Genomic DNA, 12,885 nt, shown 5'->3' with positions numbered 1-12,885 from the left:
AATGAAGCCTCCTGTGTACTGAATGCAACATTTATACTCTCTAAAGCCACCTTATTAGCATTTGAATGAATGAATACATGTTCGCCCAGACAGTGGCCCAAGCCACTGTCTGGGCGAACAGACCTAAAGGTGTGTGGAATGTGCCTACGTGTCTTGTTTTTGTTTTGACTTCAGTGTTGCCACATTGTGTGAGAGAAATAAGCCAACCCACCTCCAAAAACCAGGGAAGGGGATCTTCAGCCCTTGATTACGTGACAAAATGAGGGGATATCTCAGGGGGTGCTATTTGGCTTATTAATTTTTCAGGGGGTGCACAAGCCCTCAAGCACTCCCATAGTTGACGCCGCTGATCCTCCCTACCATAGAATGTGCTGACCATATAAGGAGAACCAGGCTAATAAGGAGTTCCTCCCTGTCCCCAGTTATCCCCTGGGGGTAAAAAAAAAACCTTAGGTTTCATTTTTGGCTATCTCTCTATCCAATCAGGATAGAGACTTGGTGTGTGTGCTTTTGGCCTGTCGCTTGTCCCCCCACTGTAGTGCGTGTATGTGCACATCTTGTTACCGGGGCGGGCTAGGAGGTTTTCCAAATCACCCAAATCACTGAATGCTCCTTTAATGTGGACAGAATCTTATCCGACGACGACAAAAATGTTCTTTAGTTTTGGGTCAGAGAGAGGCATCAATATGGTGGTCCGTGGGGCTCAAAATGCTGAATTAATAATGGGGCCTTGAAAGCACTGGACTGGAGCAGCACGGCTCTCTTTATGTTCCTACTCCCAAACCCTGCACTGACTGTCTGGAAGTCTAACTAACGCTTCATTGGACAATCCACTGGAGTGCAACAGATAAAGCAAGTCAATGACTTGTGAAAGATCGCAAGTTGCGGCATACTTACTTATACACAGTTGTGTCTGTGCATACACTTACATTAGAGTTCCCCACTGCAGTTAGTGTTGTTTTTGGCAGCAAATTTCTAGTTTAGTTTTAGTCACAGTCTTTGGAATGAAACTTCCATTTAGTCATATTTTAGTCACCTGGAATGTTTTAGTGTTAGTCTAGTTTTAGTCGACTAAATATCATAAGACTTTAGCCACCCAAATCTACAGTTGATTTAGTCGACTAAAATGTATTTTGTCGGGCCTTGATGCCGTCGTAATAGCTGGTTTTACACTTGCTGAAAATAGCCGATCTACAAGCTCACAACGCGTCGCGATGCGACACGTTGTGAGCTTGTAGATCGGCTATTTTCAGCATGCAACCAAGTGTAAAATGACTTATACTGGATCTCTTGTCCACTATAGTCCCTTCCTAGCATTTTAGTCTAGTTTTTATTTGCTGACGAAATTGTCAATATTATATGTAGTCTTATAGTTTTAGTCATCATAGCTTAGTTTTCATTTAGTTTGAATTTTGTTTTCGTCAGTGAAAAAAGGATAGTCGACGAACATTTCTCGTCATTTTTCGTCAACTGCACTGCAGTTAGTGTAGAGGTCGCTTCCCGCGCCATGATCCCTCATTTCTACCGCTCTCCCTCCACCTCATCTCTCTCTCTCTCTCCCGCACCACAAATCTTCTTCCCTTACTCCCAGAATCCTCTCAATCCTCTGTACAGTCCTCTCAATCCTCTGTACAATCCTCTCAATCCTCAATCCTCTGTATAGTCCTCTCAATCCTCTGTACAGTCCTCTCAATCCTCAATCCTCTGTATAGTCCTCTCAATCCTCTGTACAGTCCTCTCAATCCTCAATCCTCTGTACAGTCCTCTCAATCCTCAATCCTCTGTATAGTCCTCTCAATCCTCTGTACAGTCCTCTCAATCCTCAATCCTCTGTACAGTCCTCTCAATCCTCAATCCTCTGTATAGTCCTCTCAATCCTCTGTACAGTCCTCTCAATCCTCAATCCTCTGTACAGTCCTCTCAATCCTCAATCCTCTGTATAGTCCTCTCAATCCTCTGTACAGTCCTCTCAATCCTCAATCCTCTGTACAGTCCTCTCAATCCTCAATCCTCTGTATAGTCCTCTCAATCCTCTGTACAGTCCTCTCAATCCTCAATCCTCTGTACAGTCCTCTCAATCCTCTGTACAATCCTCTCAATCCTCAATCCTCTGTACAGTCCTCTCAATCCTCTGTACAGTCCTCTCAATCCTCTGTACAATCCTCTCAAACCTCAATCCTCTGCCTACGTAGTGTGTTAGTGTGTACAATCCTCTCTCTTTTTGCTCCTCGTTTCGATTCTTCAGTATCATACCAGATATAGAAAGCTGGGCAGATTGTAAGCCAGAGTTGTGTGTCCGTCCGTATACATTACCCACCAATAGAGCGCCGAAGTCCTGATGTCACTCGCTCATCCCCTGGTTCACGGAAGTTTTTTTTTCTCTAGGGAGAATAACATGGGGTCGTCTTAAAATCATCTCATATAAGCATTGTGGTCCAAAAAGAAACAAACTGTCTGCGATATTGTCGGTGAGGTGTCTCTGTATCGTTCCTTCCTCCGTGTGGCTATACTGCAATGTGTGTCGTCTTCTGGCCTTACACAGCATTAGAATGGAGTAAAACCTTCCTCCGTGTGGCTATACTGCAATGTGTGTCGTCTTCTGGCCTTACACAGCATTAGAATGGAGTAAAACCTTCCTCTGTGTGGCTATACTGCAATGTGTGTCATCTTCTGGCCTTACACAGCATTAGAATGGAGTAAAACACCTCTGTGTGGCTATACTGCAATGTGTGTCATCTTCTGGCCTTACACAGCATTAGAATGGAGTAAAACCTTCCTCTGTGTGGCTATACTGCAATGTGTGTCGTCTTCTGGCCTTACACAGCATTAGAATGGAGTAAAACCTTCCTCTGTGTGGCTATACTGCAATGTGTGTCGTCTTCTGGCCTTACACAGCATTAGAATGGAGTAAAACCTTCCTCTGTGTGGCTATACTGCAATGTGTGTCGTCTTCTGGCCTTACACAGCATTAGAATGGAGTAAAACCTTCCTCCGTGTGGCTATACTGCAATGTGTGTCGTCTTCTGTTCTTACACAGCATTAGAATGGAGTAAAACAAAAGACAGGCCTTGGGAACAACTGGCTTACATAATTAATTCAGCCAGCTAGCCATTGTGTCATCTGACCTATGACAATTATGAGCTATATATTGAATTCTATAGTTCCATATGATTCCTCATGGACACACAATGACCATTCAGTACAGCAGCTATAAGGGCCTCACAGTCTCACACCCAGCCCTGCTGTCTTAGTGTAGCTACTTCCACTTATAAGGGCCAAGTGGGGTTTAACTTCAGATAGCAGCAGTTCGGCTGGTACTACTGTACACTGTGGTTCTTCAAGCCACTCATTTGCATGAATATATTCTTTATGTAAGTAGTGTGTTATTCAGTGGTGTCCTAGGGGAGTTTTGTTTTTAATGTTATGCAGCATAACATTGACTGTGGAGCATAACTTATGCTCCATGCACAGTCAAAGCTGCGGCAAGCAGGACATTGGTCCTCATTCACAACGGCGTTTACGCTCATAAAGTGACGTTACGTGAGCGGAGCGTGAGCGGACAGGCATTTACGTGGATTCCCACATTACGTGGGAATTCATGAACTTGAACGTGAACTTGACGGTGACGTTGTTTGGTCGGAAACTCCGCTAAAAGCTGCGCCAGCTCAGAGGGTCGTGTACTGCTTGCGTAGATTTATTCAGAAGGCTTTAGTCTTCATGCTGACTCAATTAAAAGTCCCCAAATCTCAGATAAAATATGTAGGCATGTGTCCAAAACATTGGTCAGCACATAAAAAAATGATAGCTTATATAAAAGCCAAGTATCACTTGTATGCCTAAATGCATGCATTCTAGAGGCAAGTTAGCCTAGAGTCCCATACAGAAACTGCCCCTGCAAGCCCGACACCTTTTTTGAGTGGTGTAAACCACTCCTACAACTGGCTTTTGTGTGCAGAAAAAATGAGCATGGTTGCTATGTTCAAAATAATTTCTGACGTAATTAAATCACACCCGGGTGAACTGGATGACCGTAGCAACCATGCTCATTTTTTCTGCACAAAAAAAGCCAGTTGTGAAATCACATCCGGGTGTGATTTCATTACGTCAGATCAGAGCTGATCAGGCTATATAAGACCTTACACCACTCAGTTCACAAGGGTGTGATTTTATTTATTTATTAGGATATTTCTAGCATGCGCGATTGCGCTGCTCACTTTCTACTCGCAGTGCAACGCGTTGTGAGCTTGTAGATCGGCTCTCGCGGACTCGCGCTGCATGTTAAAAAACAAACTCACAATTATAATAAGAACATACACTTATCTGCATTCTGCACTGTACGAATCCAACGTTGTTTAGTGTAGTAATGTCTGAAGTTTAGGCCTATTGAAATTGTTTTGTTACGGAGCTCCTTTGAGTCAGTCTGACTGTCGGGGGGGGGGGGAATTAGCCCTATATAAAAAAATAGAAGACCACATTAGCCTATTTGAATGAATGGCATCAGCGTGTTTGAAAGTCGGCCAGTCATATCATAGTTTTAAGCCAGCTCACCTCCACTCGCGCTTGTTCACAAACATGACGGACAGACAGACAAGAAAGGATGTTGATGATGATTATTATTACCACTGTAACTCGCTGATCAGCATGTTGACAGAGACTCAGCCAATTAAAGTTTCACGTAGGCCTAAATGCCTTTGCTGCAAGCACCTATCTGCCTCCATTTGCGTCGTGGTATTAATTTATAATAATGTATATTGATCACATGCGGACGCCACACAGAATAACCAACTCTTTCTTACCTGCAGCTGAGGAAACATACAACCGGATGAAATATAGCCTTTAGTCCAAATCCCACAAGAAAAAAAAGAAAGAAAATATGTCCTGTGTCCCGTATATTTGCTTTCCAAATCCGACAGTGCAGGGCAGGGAATCAATCACCGCAGTAGACTAATCAATAGGGCCTTTTATCATTGCCGAGTTTTAATATAGCATTTGGTCGTGTGGTGAACAGTACAAATTAACTTCTTTCTCATTATGTGAAAGTAACTGTAACATCAGTTAACTTATTAACGTTCTGACATTTAACAAGGAGGGAAGCAATGCGTGCCAAGTTGGCAAGTTTCGTTTATAATATAATATATACATATAACTCGCGCTGTTTGCTTGAAGATCTGTCCGTGCAGAGACCCGCCTGTCAAAATTAACTGCTCTACAAGCTCATCGCGGCTGTAATTTCTATAATTTAAAACTTGGGAATCCTCTGTGCAGTCTATGATGACGTATTTCGACATTTCCTCTTGCCTTATATGGTCGTGGATGTTCCATCAAACCAGGCGACACCAGGCGAATCGCTTGGAAAAAATGCGGAAATGATACACTCGCCGATCCGCACAAATGAAGTGATTACACCTGGTTCCCTGAAAACACGGGACTTAACCGTAGCGTGATCGGACGGATTTGCCGCTATCTATACGCATGGCCTTTACGCTTCCGTTACACTCTGGCGTATTTCTCCTTTGTGAATGAGGACCATTGAGTTTGTATTGTAGATGACTGTTCTGCTTGATCTTCCTAGCTTCTTTTATCCTGTTAAACGAGTGGTTTCCAAACTGTGGTGCGTGCACCCCTCAGGGACGTAGCTGACTACTGCCTCTAGCTCAGCGGTTCCCACACTTTTTCATATTAACCCATTTAGACATGAGAACGATTCTACAAATGCCTTCTAAATTCTGACAGTTTTCTGAAAAGTACCATCAAAAATATATGTAATTGGCCGCCGTCCCCCATCTGAAAATATGTAGTTCCAGGGTCCCCCCAGAAGCAAAGATTTGACTTAAAACGAGCTTGTAGATCTGCTATTTTTCAATAGCTAAAGCATAACATAACGCTTTAAACACCAAAATGGGTTCCCGTCCAAAATCGTTTAAGGCCCCCTAAATCGAGCCTGCGAACCCCCAGTTGAAAAGATACGCCAGGGACCCCCATAAGAGAAGATTTTTATTACGGCTCTAGCAGTGATTCTCAACCATTTTATTTTCAAGCACCCCCAGTTTGACATGCACTAGGCTACGGACCCCCCATTTAATGGCATTTTTATCCCTGGGACCCTTATTTGTATCATAAAATCAATGTTAATTTAACTCTGAGAGTGTACATGGAATTTGTACACTCTCTGAGTTACAGACCCATAAGGGTCCATTTGGTTCCTAACTATCATTTAGGTGGGGACCCTCTGGAACTCCCTCAAGGACCCCTGGGGGTCCCCGGACCCCACTTTGGGAACAGTGGCTCTATCTAACTGCATAGAGATTAGATTTGTTTTTTGTTTTGTTTTTAGAAACAGAAGTCACCGTTCGGGATGGTGTCAGTTTGAACAATGTCCCCCAGCGTTTGGAAGTCGTTTTGGAAAAACGTTCTTTTTGGAGAGTTGCGTTGCAGAGTAATGAGGCGAAGGGAGATGCTAATTTAGTCTCTTTAATACCTGCTCTGCTTCGGTCTCTCTCAAACACTACTCCCCCCCCCCCCCCCCCCCCCCCCCACACACACACACCTTGTTTTTCACTCTCTATCATCTTCATTCTCCAAGTTTGAACCACCGTGCTTCTCTCTCTCTCCCTCTGTCCTTTAACAGTTTTTGACAGCTCCAAACTGGCCCCCGTAATAAAGATCTGAGTTGTGCTTTAGTTCGAAAAGTACACATTCTACACACCGTGAAATACACATTTCAATCAATCACCCTGTTGTTTCCCTGATGTTTTGAAAATATTTAACCAATGCAAAGTACTGTAGTAAAAAGCGCTTCGGACAAAACCTCTTAACTCCATTGGACCCTCAAATCGTCTGCTCAAGCAGCTAACTCCACCACCTCTCCCCCTCTCATGGAAGTTATATTGACAATATATAAAGTCACAACACCAACTTTTTATGAGGCAGAATTGCTTTGTTTTCAAAATATAAGGTTTTATATTTATAAGTTATATATTTTGGAGTTAGGTGGTTTCATCCCGACAGCAGAGATGCTGTTGAGCACAGAGTCATGCTTCCCTGGAAGATGAACCCTAATATTGACCTCCATTACCTATTCCATCACACAGAAAGGGAAAAACAGCACCCTCTGCTGTTCTTCCTTTGAATTTGCCCCCAATATAATGTGGATAATTAGTCCGGTCTCCGGTCTGTTACCTCCTGACCTAGCTGACGCACCCCGTCCTCCATCCCCCCGTCCCCCCCATCGGTGCATTTAGGGATGCACCGAAAGGGAAATTCTTGGCCGAAACCGAATACCGAATATAGGAAACAGTTGGCCAAAAACCGAATATCCGAATATGATTAATATTATATATATTTGTTCCTACCATTGCTGTCATGGCCGTACCTTAAAGCTACCTGATTTATGGCAAAATAAATTGTTATGGCAAAAACTTTACTTAAATAATAATCACTATTATGGGTCCATAATACATTTATTCAGCTCTTTTGAATGCATTAATTGCATACACTTTTCGGTGATATGTTTTCTGCCTATTCGGGCCAAAACCGAATAGGCCGAAAATGCATTTTTAGCCATTTTCTGTAGAATATTTTCTGCGGACGAATATTCGGTGCATCACTACATTTTTTAAATATGATTATGGCAAATAATCCCAGAATGTCACTGCACTGAGAGACACACAGCTGCTTGTATACGCCCGCAGCAACATCTCGGTGTACCGGATTTTGACGTTTGTGCTAAATAAATAAAACCGCCAACACACCCGCCAACACACCCACTAGAGCAGTGGTTCCCAAACTTTTTCATGTCAGGGACCCCCAAATTGACACTGATGAGCCCACGGACCCCCATTTGAAAATATATGCCAGGGACCCTCATAAGAGAAGATTTTTACGGCTCTATCAGAGATTCTCAACCTTTTTAATGTCAAGGACCCCCCAGTTTGACATGCATTAGTCTACGGACATTTCTATCTCTGGGACCCTCCAATGTATATTGTAAAATCAATGTTAATTTAACTCTGAGAGTGTACGGGTCCATTTGTACACCCTCAGAGTTACAGACCCATAAGGGTCCATTTGGTTCCAAACTGTCATTTAGCTCATGGGGACCCCCTGGAACTCCTTCAAAGACCCCCTGGGGGTCCCCAGACCCCACTTTGGGAGCCACTGCCCTAGAGGGCATTCGTTCGGCGCACCACAAGGGGTGCACGCACCACAGTTTGGGAACCCCTGATTAAAGTGTAACCCTCTGTCTGCATACTCACCCCCCCCCCCCCCCCACCCCTCTCTCTCTCTCTCTCTCTCTGTCTCTAGTGGTGGGCTCTCTCCCTCTGGTGTTGAGGTTGTTGTGTGTCATTCAGAGCAGTGAGCCTTCCTCCTCCTCCTCCTCCTCCTCCTCCTCCTCCTCCTCCTCCTCCTCCTCCTGCTCTGACAGCGAGATGGAAGATACGCTCTTCAAATTGCTCTACCACGGTAAGGTTGTCAGAATGAAGTTCAACTGTCACGTCAAGAGTTCATGGCAATGAACCCCCCACAGGCCCACGCACGCACGCACACACACGCACACGCACGCACGCACGCACACACACACACGCACACACGCACACACGTCATGTCATGCACACATGTAAAGCTGACAGTTACACAAAATTACTCTCTCTCAGTAACCCTCTCCATTCCTCTGTTTTCACTTGCTCCCTCCTCACTCTCTCTCCTTTTCCTCACCTTCCCTTCTTCTTTCGTCTCCTCCCTCTCTAAAGGTGAATTCATGCTCTCTCTCTCTCTCTCTCTCTCTCTCTCTCTCTCTCTCTCTCTCTCTCTCTCTCTCTCTCTCTCTCTCTCTCTCTCTCTCTCTCTCCCCATCCTCATCAGAGTGACTCAGATACAAGCGCTAACGACTCATCTCCAGATGAAAGTGCTATCGCAGTGTGATTATGCCTCACTTAATATCATCATGACAAAGATAGAATGGTACCATACATACAGTACATTTACAGTACAGAACAGAATACAAACTAGTCCTACAAACCAGGCCGAAAGCATGGGGAGAGAGTATGTTTTGCACTCCGTGTCCGTCCGTCCGTCCGTCCGTCCGTTACCAGCTAATCTCCGGCCCCGTTAACTCGGTCGATGCCAAATTTTGCACACACACTCCCTGGATGCCAACGATTAACCCTTTTTTTCCCCCAGAACGGCCTGTTATAGCGCCACCAGGAGGCCGACTTTTGAAAAACACATGTTTTGATATTACTCCTCCAGATTCTGTCCAAAAATCCTGCAAATCGTTACACACTATCTCTCTCTATAGTCATGTGTTCAAGCCGGATCTGTCCGCTATTTCATATTCCATCCTAATTGGCTAACATTGGCCATCAAAGTTGGCAGGATTGACCCGTTTTGAACAAGAAGCCTCAAATCATGAACACAGCGTGCAATTTACGTGAAATCTTTCACCATTTCATAGGTTTTTTTGGGAATGTTTTTTGAAAATGTTTTGAAACAATAAAATGTAGGAAACCAAAAATGCTAGGGACCCATAAAAATATGTCCGCGACCGACCCCACAAGTGGGGTCCCGCTCCACTGTTTGGGAACCAGTGCTCTAGGAGGCTGCTGACGCGGCTGCTTTTAGACCCTCCTCAGAGAAGAGTACAGTTGGGTGCCACCGATATTGTCCCTTATCATTTGACCCATTTAGGCCTGACCTCAAAATTTAAAAAAATCCTTCTAAATCCTCCAGTTTTCTGAAATAAATATTTTCACGATTTTTCAAAAATAGCAGACCTACAAGCTCGTAGCGCGCCACTCGGTGGCGCGCTATGAGCTTGTAGATCTGCTATTTTTCAATAGCTAAATTATAACATAATGTTTAAAACACCAAAAGGGGTTCCCGCCCAAAATGGGTTAACTGTCCTTTTGCACAGATCACGCAAACCTCAGCAAAAAGAAAAGGACAATATCGATGGCCTCCAACTGTAGATGTCACGTCATGTCATGTGATGTGAAGTGATGTTGAAAAAAATGTCAGTCCTGCAATGGAATGACTGCCTGTTTGTGAGAGTGTGATACATATTACAGTCCTGATGGAGTGGATCCTCCCACTTCTCTTTACATCACTCGTTGGAAGTCTTTCTGGGCAAAAGTGTTATTATTTTTTTTATGTCACCGTGGTTCAAAAGCCTGCCGTCTTCCTTTCCTCTGTATATATTCAGCAGTCACACTATTTTTTATTCTCTCTCTCTCTCTCTCTCTCTCTCTCTCTCTCTCTCTCTCTCTCTCTCTCTCTCTCTCTCTCTCTCTCTCTCACACACACAAACACACACACACGCACACGCACACACACGCACACATGCACAGGCCCGTTTGCTACACTAAAGACAGACATAAACACGCCTGCATGTTCAGTTGTGACAGTATAAGAAACAGACACGTGCGTATGCAAACACATCCTCATAAATCAGACAGGTCATGAAAAAAAATCACGCACACACACACGCACGCACACACACCAACGCACACACACACGCACACACGCACGCACGCACGCACGCACGCACACACACACACACACACACACACACACACACACACACAGAGAAGTAATGTTTATGCGGTCTCGTTACTTGTTCTTCCACTTTCCCAGGCCTCATCCATTAACATTTTGGCTGGCGGAGCACATTAATTCAGTCATTACAACGTGGCAGGCTGCTGCAGATACTCTTACACTACAGTCTGTTGCTTTACATCTGAAGGTCTTTTCTTGAAAATAAATAAATAACTGAAACAGTTAAGACTGCTGCAGAATCAGATAATATGATAGTTAAAGAAGTGCAGTCCATTAGATTCTGTGCGTACGTGCGTGCGTGCATGCATCTATGTAAAGCGCCTTGGATAAATGCGCTTTATAAATGCACCATTTACCATTTACCATGTCTATGCACTGTGAGAGAGTATGCAGTGTGTGAGAGTCTAATTTGTGCGTGTGTGTGCGCGTGCGTTGCGTGTGTGTGTGTGTGTGTGCGTGCGTTGTGTGTGTTGTGTGTGTCAGTGAGTAACCTGGCCGGTAGGTTGAAGCTCAGCGACAGCGACAGCCTGGTTCCTGCCCTCAGTTACCTGTACTGCAGCCTCACACTGTCTGATGAACACTGCTCTGACAGAGGTATGTCTGTCTGTCTGTCTGTCTGTCTGTCTGTCTGTCTGTCTGTCTCTCTGTCCATCCCCTCCGTCTCTAGTTTCTGACTGAGATTAGACATTCATCCCACACTCTGTCACTTTGGGCTCCATTTTCGTCACCGCTAAACCCCTTAACCCTTCTTTGCCTTTTTTTTTTACTATTTTGAAAAATATTTTGAATAGTTCAACTTGCCAATCTACATTGACACGTTGTGAGCTTGTAGACTGGCCATTTTAACTATTCAAAAATGTTTTGCAAAATAGTAAAAAAAAAAGGCAAAGAAGTTTAGGGTTAAGGGGTTTAGTGGTGACGAAAATGGAGCCTTTTTCTCTTGCGGTATCTCTCTCTCTCTCTCTCTCTCTCTCTCTCTCTCTCTCTCTCTCTCTCTCTCTCTCTCTTCCCCTGTTTCTATGTTTTCCTCTCACGGATATTAGACACTCTTTTATCCCTCCTGTCTCATCTTCTCTCTCTCTCTCTCTCTCTCTCTCTCTCTATCTCTCTCTCGCTCTCGCGCTTGTCCGGCCACCTAGTGGTGGCCTAGTGTGGCGCAGGCCGCCAATGAGCGAGGCTCTTAACTTAACGAAACCGGAAACCGCTGAGTCAGGAAGTAAAAATGTCCCGCTATTGTCATTTAATCCACACAAAACATACTTTTGGTAAGCGAAATACTGTCGTTTAGGTTTAGGTAAATCAGAGGCAATCCAAGCTTGTTGTGAGTTAAGTATAGCCTATATATTTCCATACCAATACATTTGTGATTTCAACTCAAGTTCATTTTTGAATTCCGGGACTTTTCTTCGTAACGGAGTAGTTCTGCATCACAGTGTTGATACTTTTAGTAAATGATTTGAGTACTTTTTCCCCCACTGTGCCAAAACCAATTAACACACCAGTGTTGATTTTGTCGACTAATACTTTGACGAAAAATGTTCCGTCGACTTTCTGCCGAAATGTAGTCTAAAATGTTAGGAAGGCTTAAAATAGCCGTTCTACAAGCTCACTGAGACAATTTAAAATGCAACTTCTATGCCAGTGCTGACATAATGAAGTGACACTATTCAGCCCTTCGGTCGCCCTGCCGCCTTACGGCGTCTTACTGGTACAATATAAATTGGGGGTCCCAGAGATAGGAACGATATGCCGGGAGGGGGTCCCTGGCATATCGTTTCAAATGGGGGTCCGTTGGGATAATTATTGTCAATTTGGGGGTCCTTGATGTGAGAAAGGTTTGGGAACCACTGTTGTTATCAGACGTCTCTCCTCCAGCTGGGTCCTCATCAAAACAAACACACATCAAAGACCATGACATCAAAGCCTCCCCCCCCCCCCTCCCCCCTCCCCCAATCCCAAAAGGAGGGAAGAAAGAAAAGGAAGAAAACTAAAAGGAAAGAAATAAGTGAAGGAGAAACTTTGTTTTGCAACAAAGCCAAGTCTGAAAGGATGCAGAGGTGTGTGTGTGTGTGTGTGTGTGTGTGTGTGTGTGTGTGTGTGTGTGTGTGTGTGTGTGTGTGTGTGTGTGTGTGTGTGTGTGTGTGTGTGTGTGTGTGTGTGTGTGTGTGTGTGCATGCATGCGCGCGTGTGTGCGTGCATGCGTGCGTGCGCGCGTGCGTGAACATGGCTCATGTGCACAGGGTGTGTGTGTGTAGTGCATTACGTGCATGTCATGGGTAGTTGCCTGTGTCGCCTCAGCGCGTGATTATTAGGCAGATCCAGCACACACAC

General features: G+C 44.4%; 1 protein-coding gene across 1 annotated transcript in view; it reads left to right on the top strand.

The window, feature by feature from the left end:
* Positions 1-12,885, top strand: part of mei1 (meiotic double-stranded break formation protein 1) — a gene marked incomplete at its 5' end in the record, with an annotated part of 203,305 nt that overhangs the window by 145,449 nt on the left and 44,971 nt on the right. Inside the window, 2 exons of the mRNA XM_079519702.1 lie at positions 8,305-8,463; positions 11,038-11,148. Coding sequence (XP_079375828.1) covers positions 8,305-8,463; positions 11,038-11,148 — 270 coding nt within the window. The remainder of the gene's footprint in view (positions 1-8,304; positions 8,464-11,037; positions 11,149-12,885) is intronic.

The sequence above is a fragment of the Electrona antarctica genome (genome assembly GCF_951216825.1).
Source record: "Electrona antarctica genome assembly, chromosome: 14".
NCBI classification, from domain to species: domain Eukaryota; kingdom Metazoa; phylum Chordata; class Actinopteri; order Myctophiformes; family Myctophidae; genus Electrona; species Electrona antarctica.
This window is presented reverse-complemented; position numbering and strand designations above follow the sequence as displayed.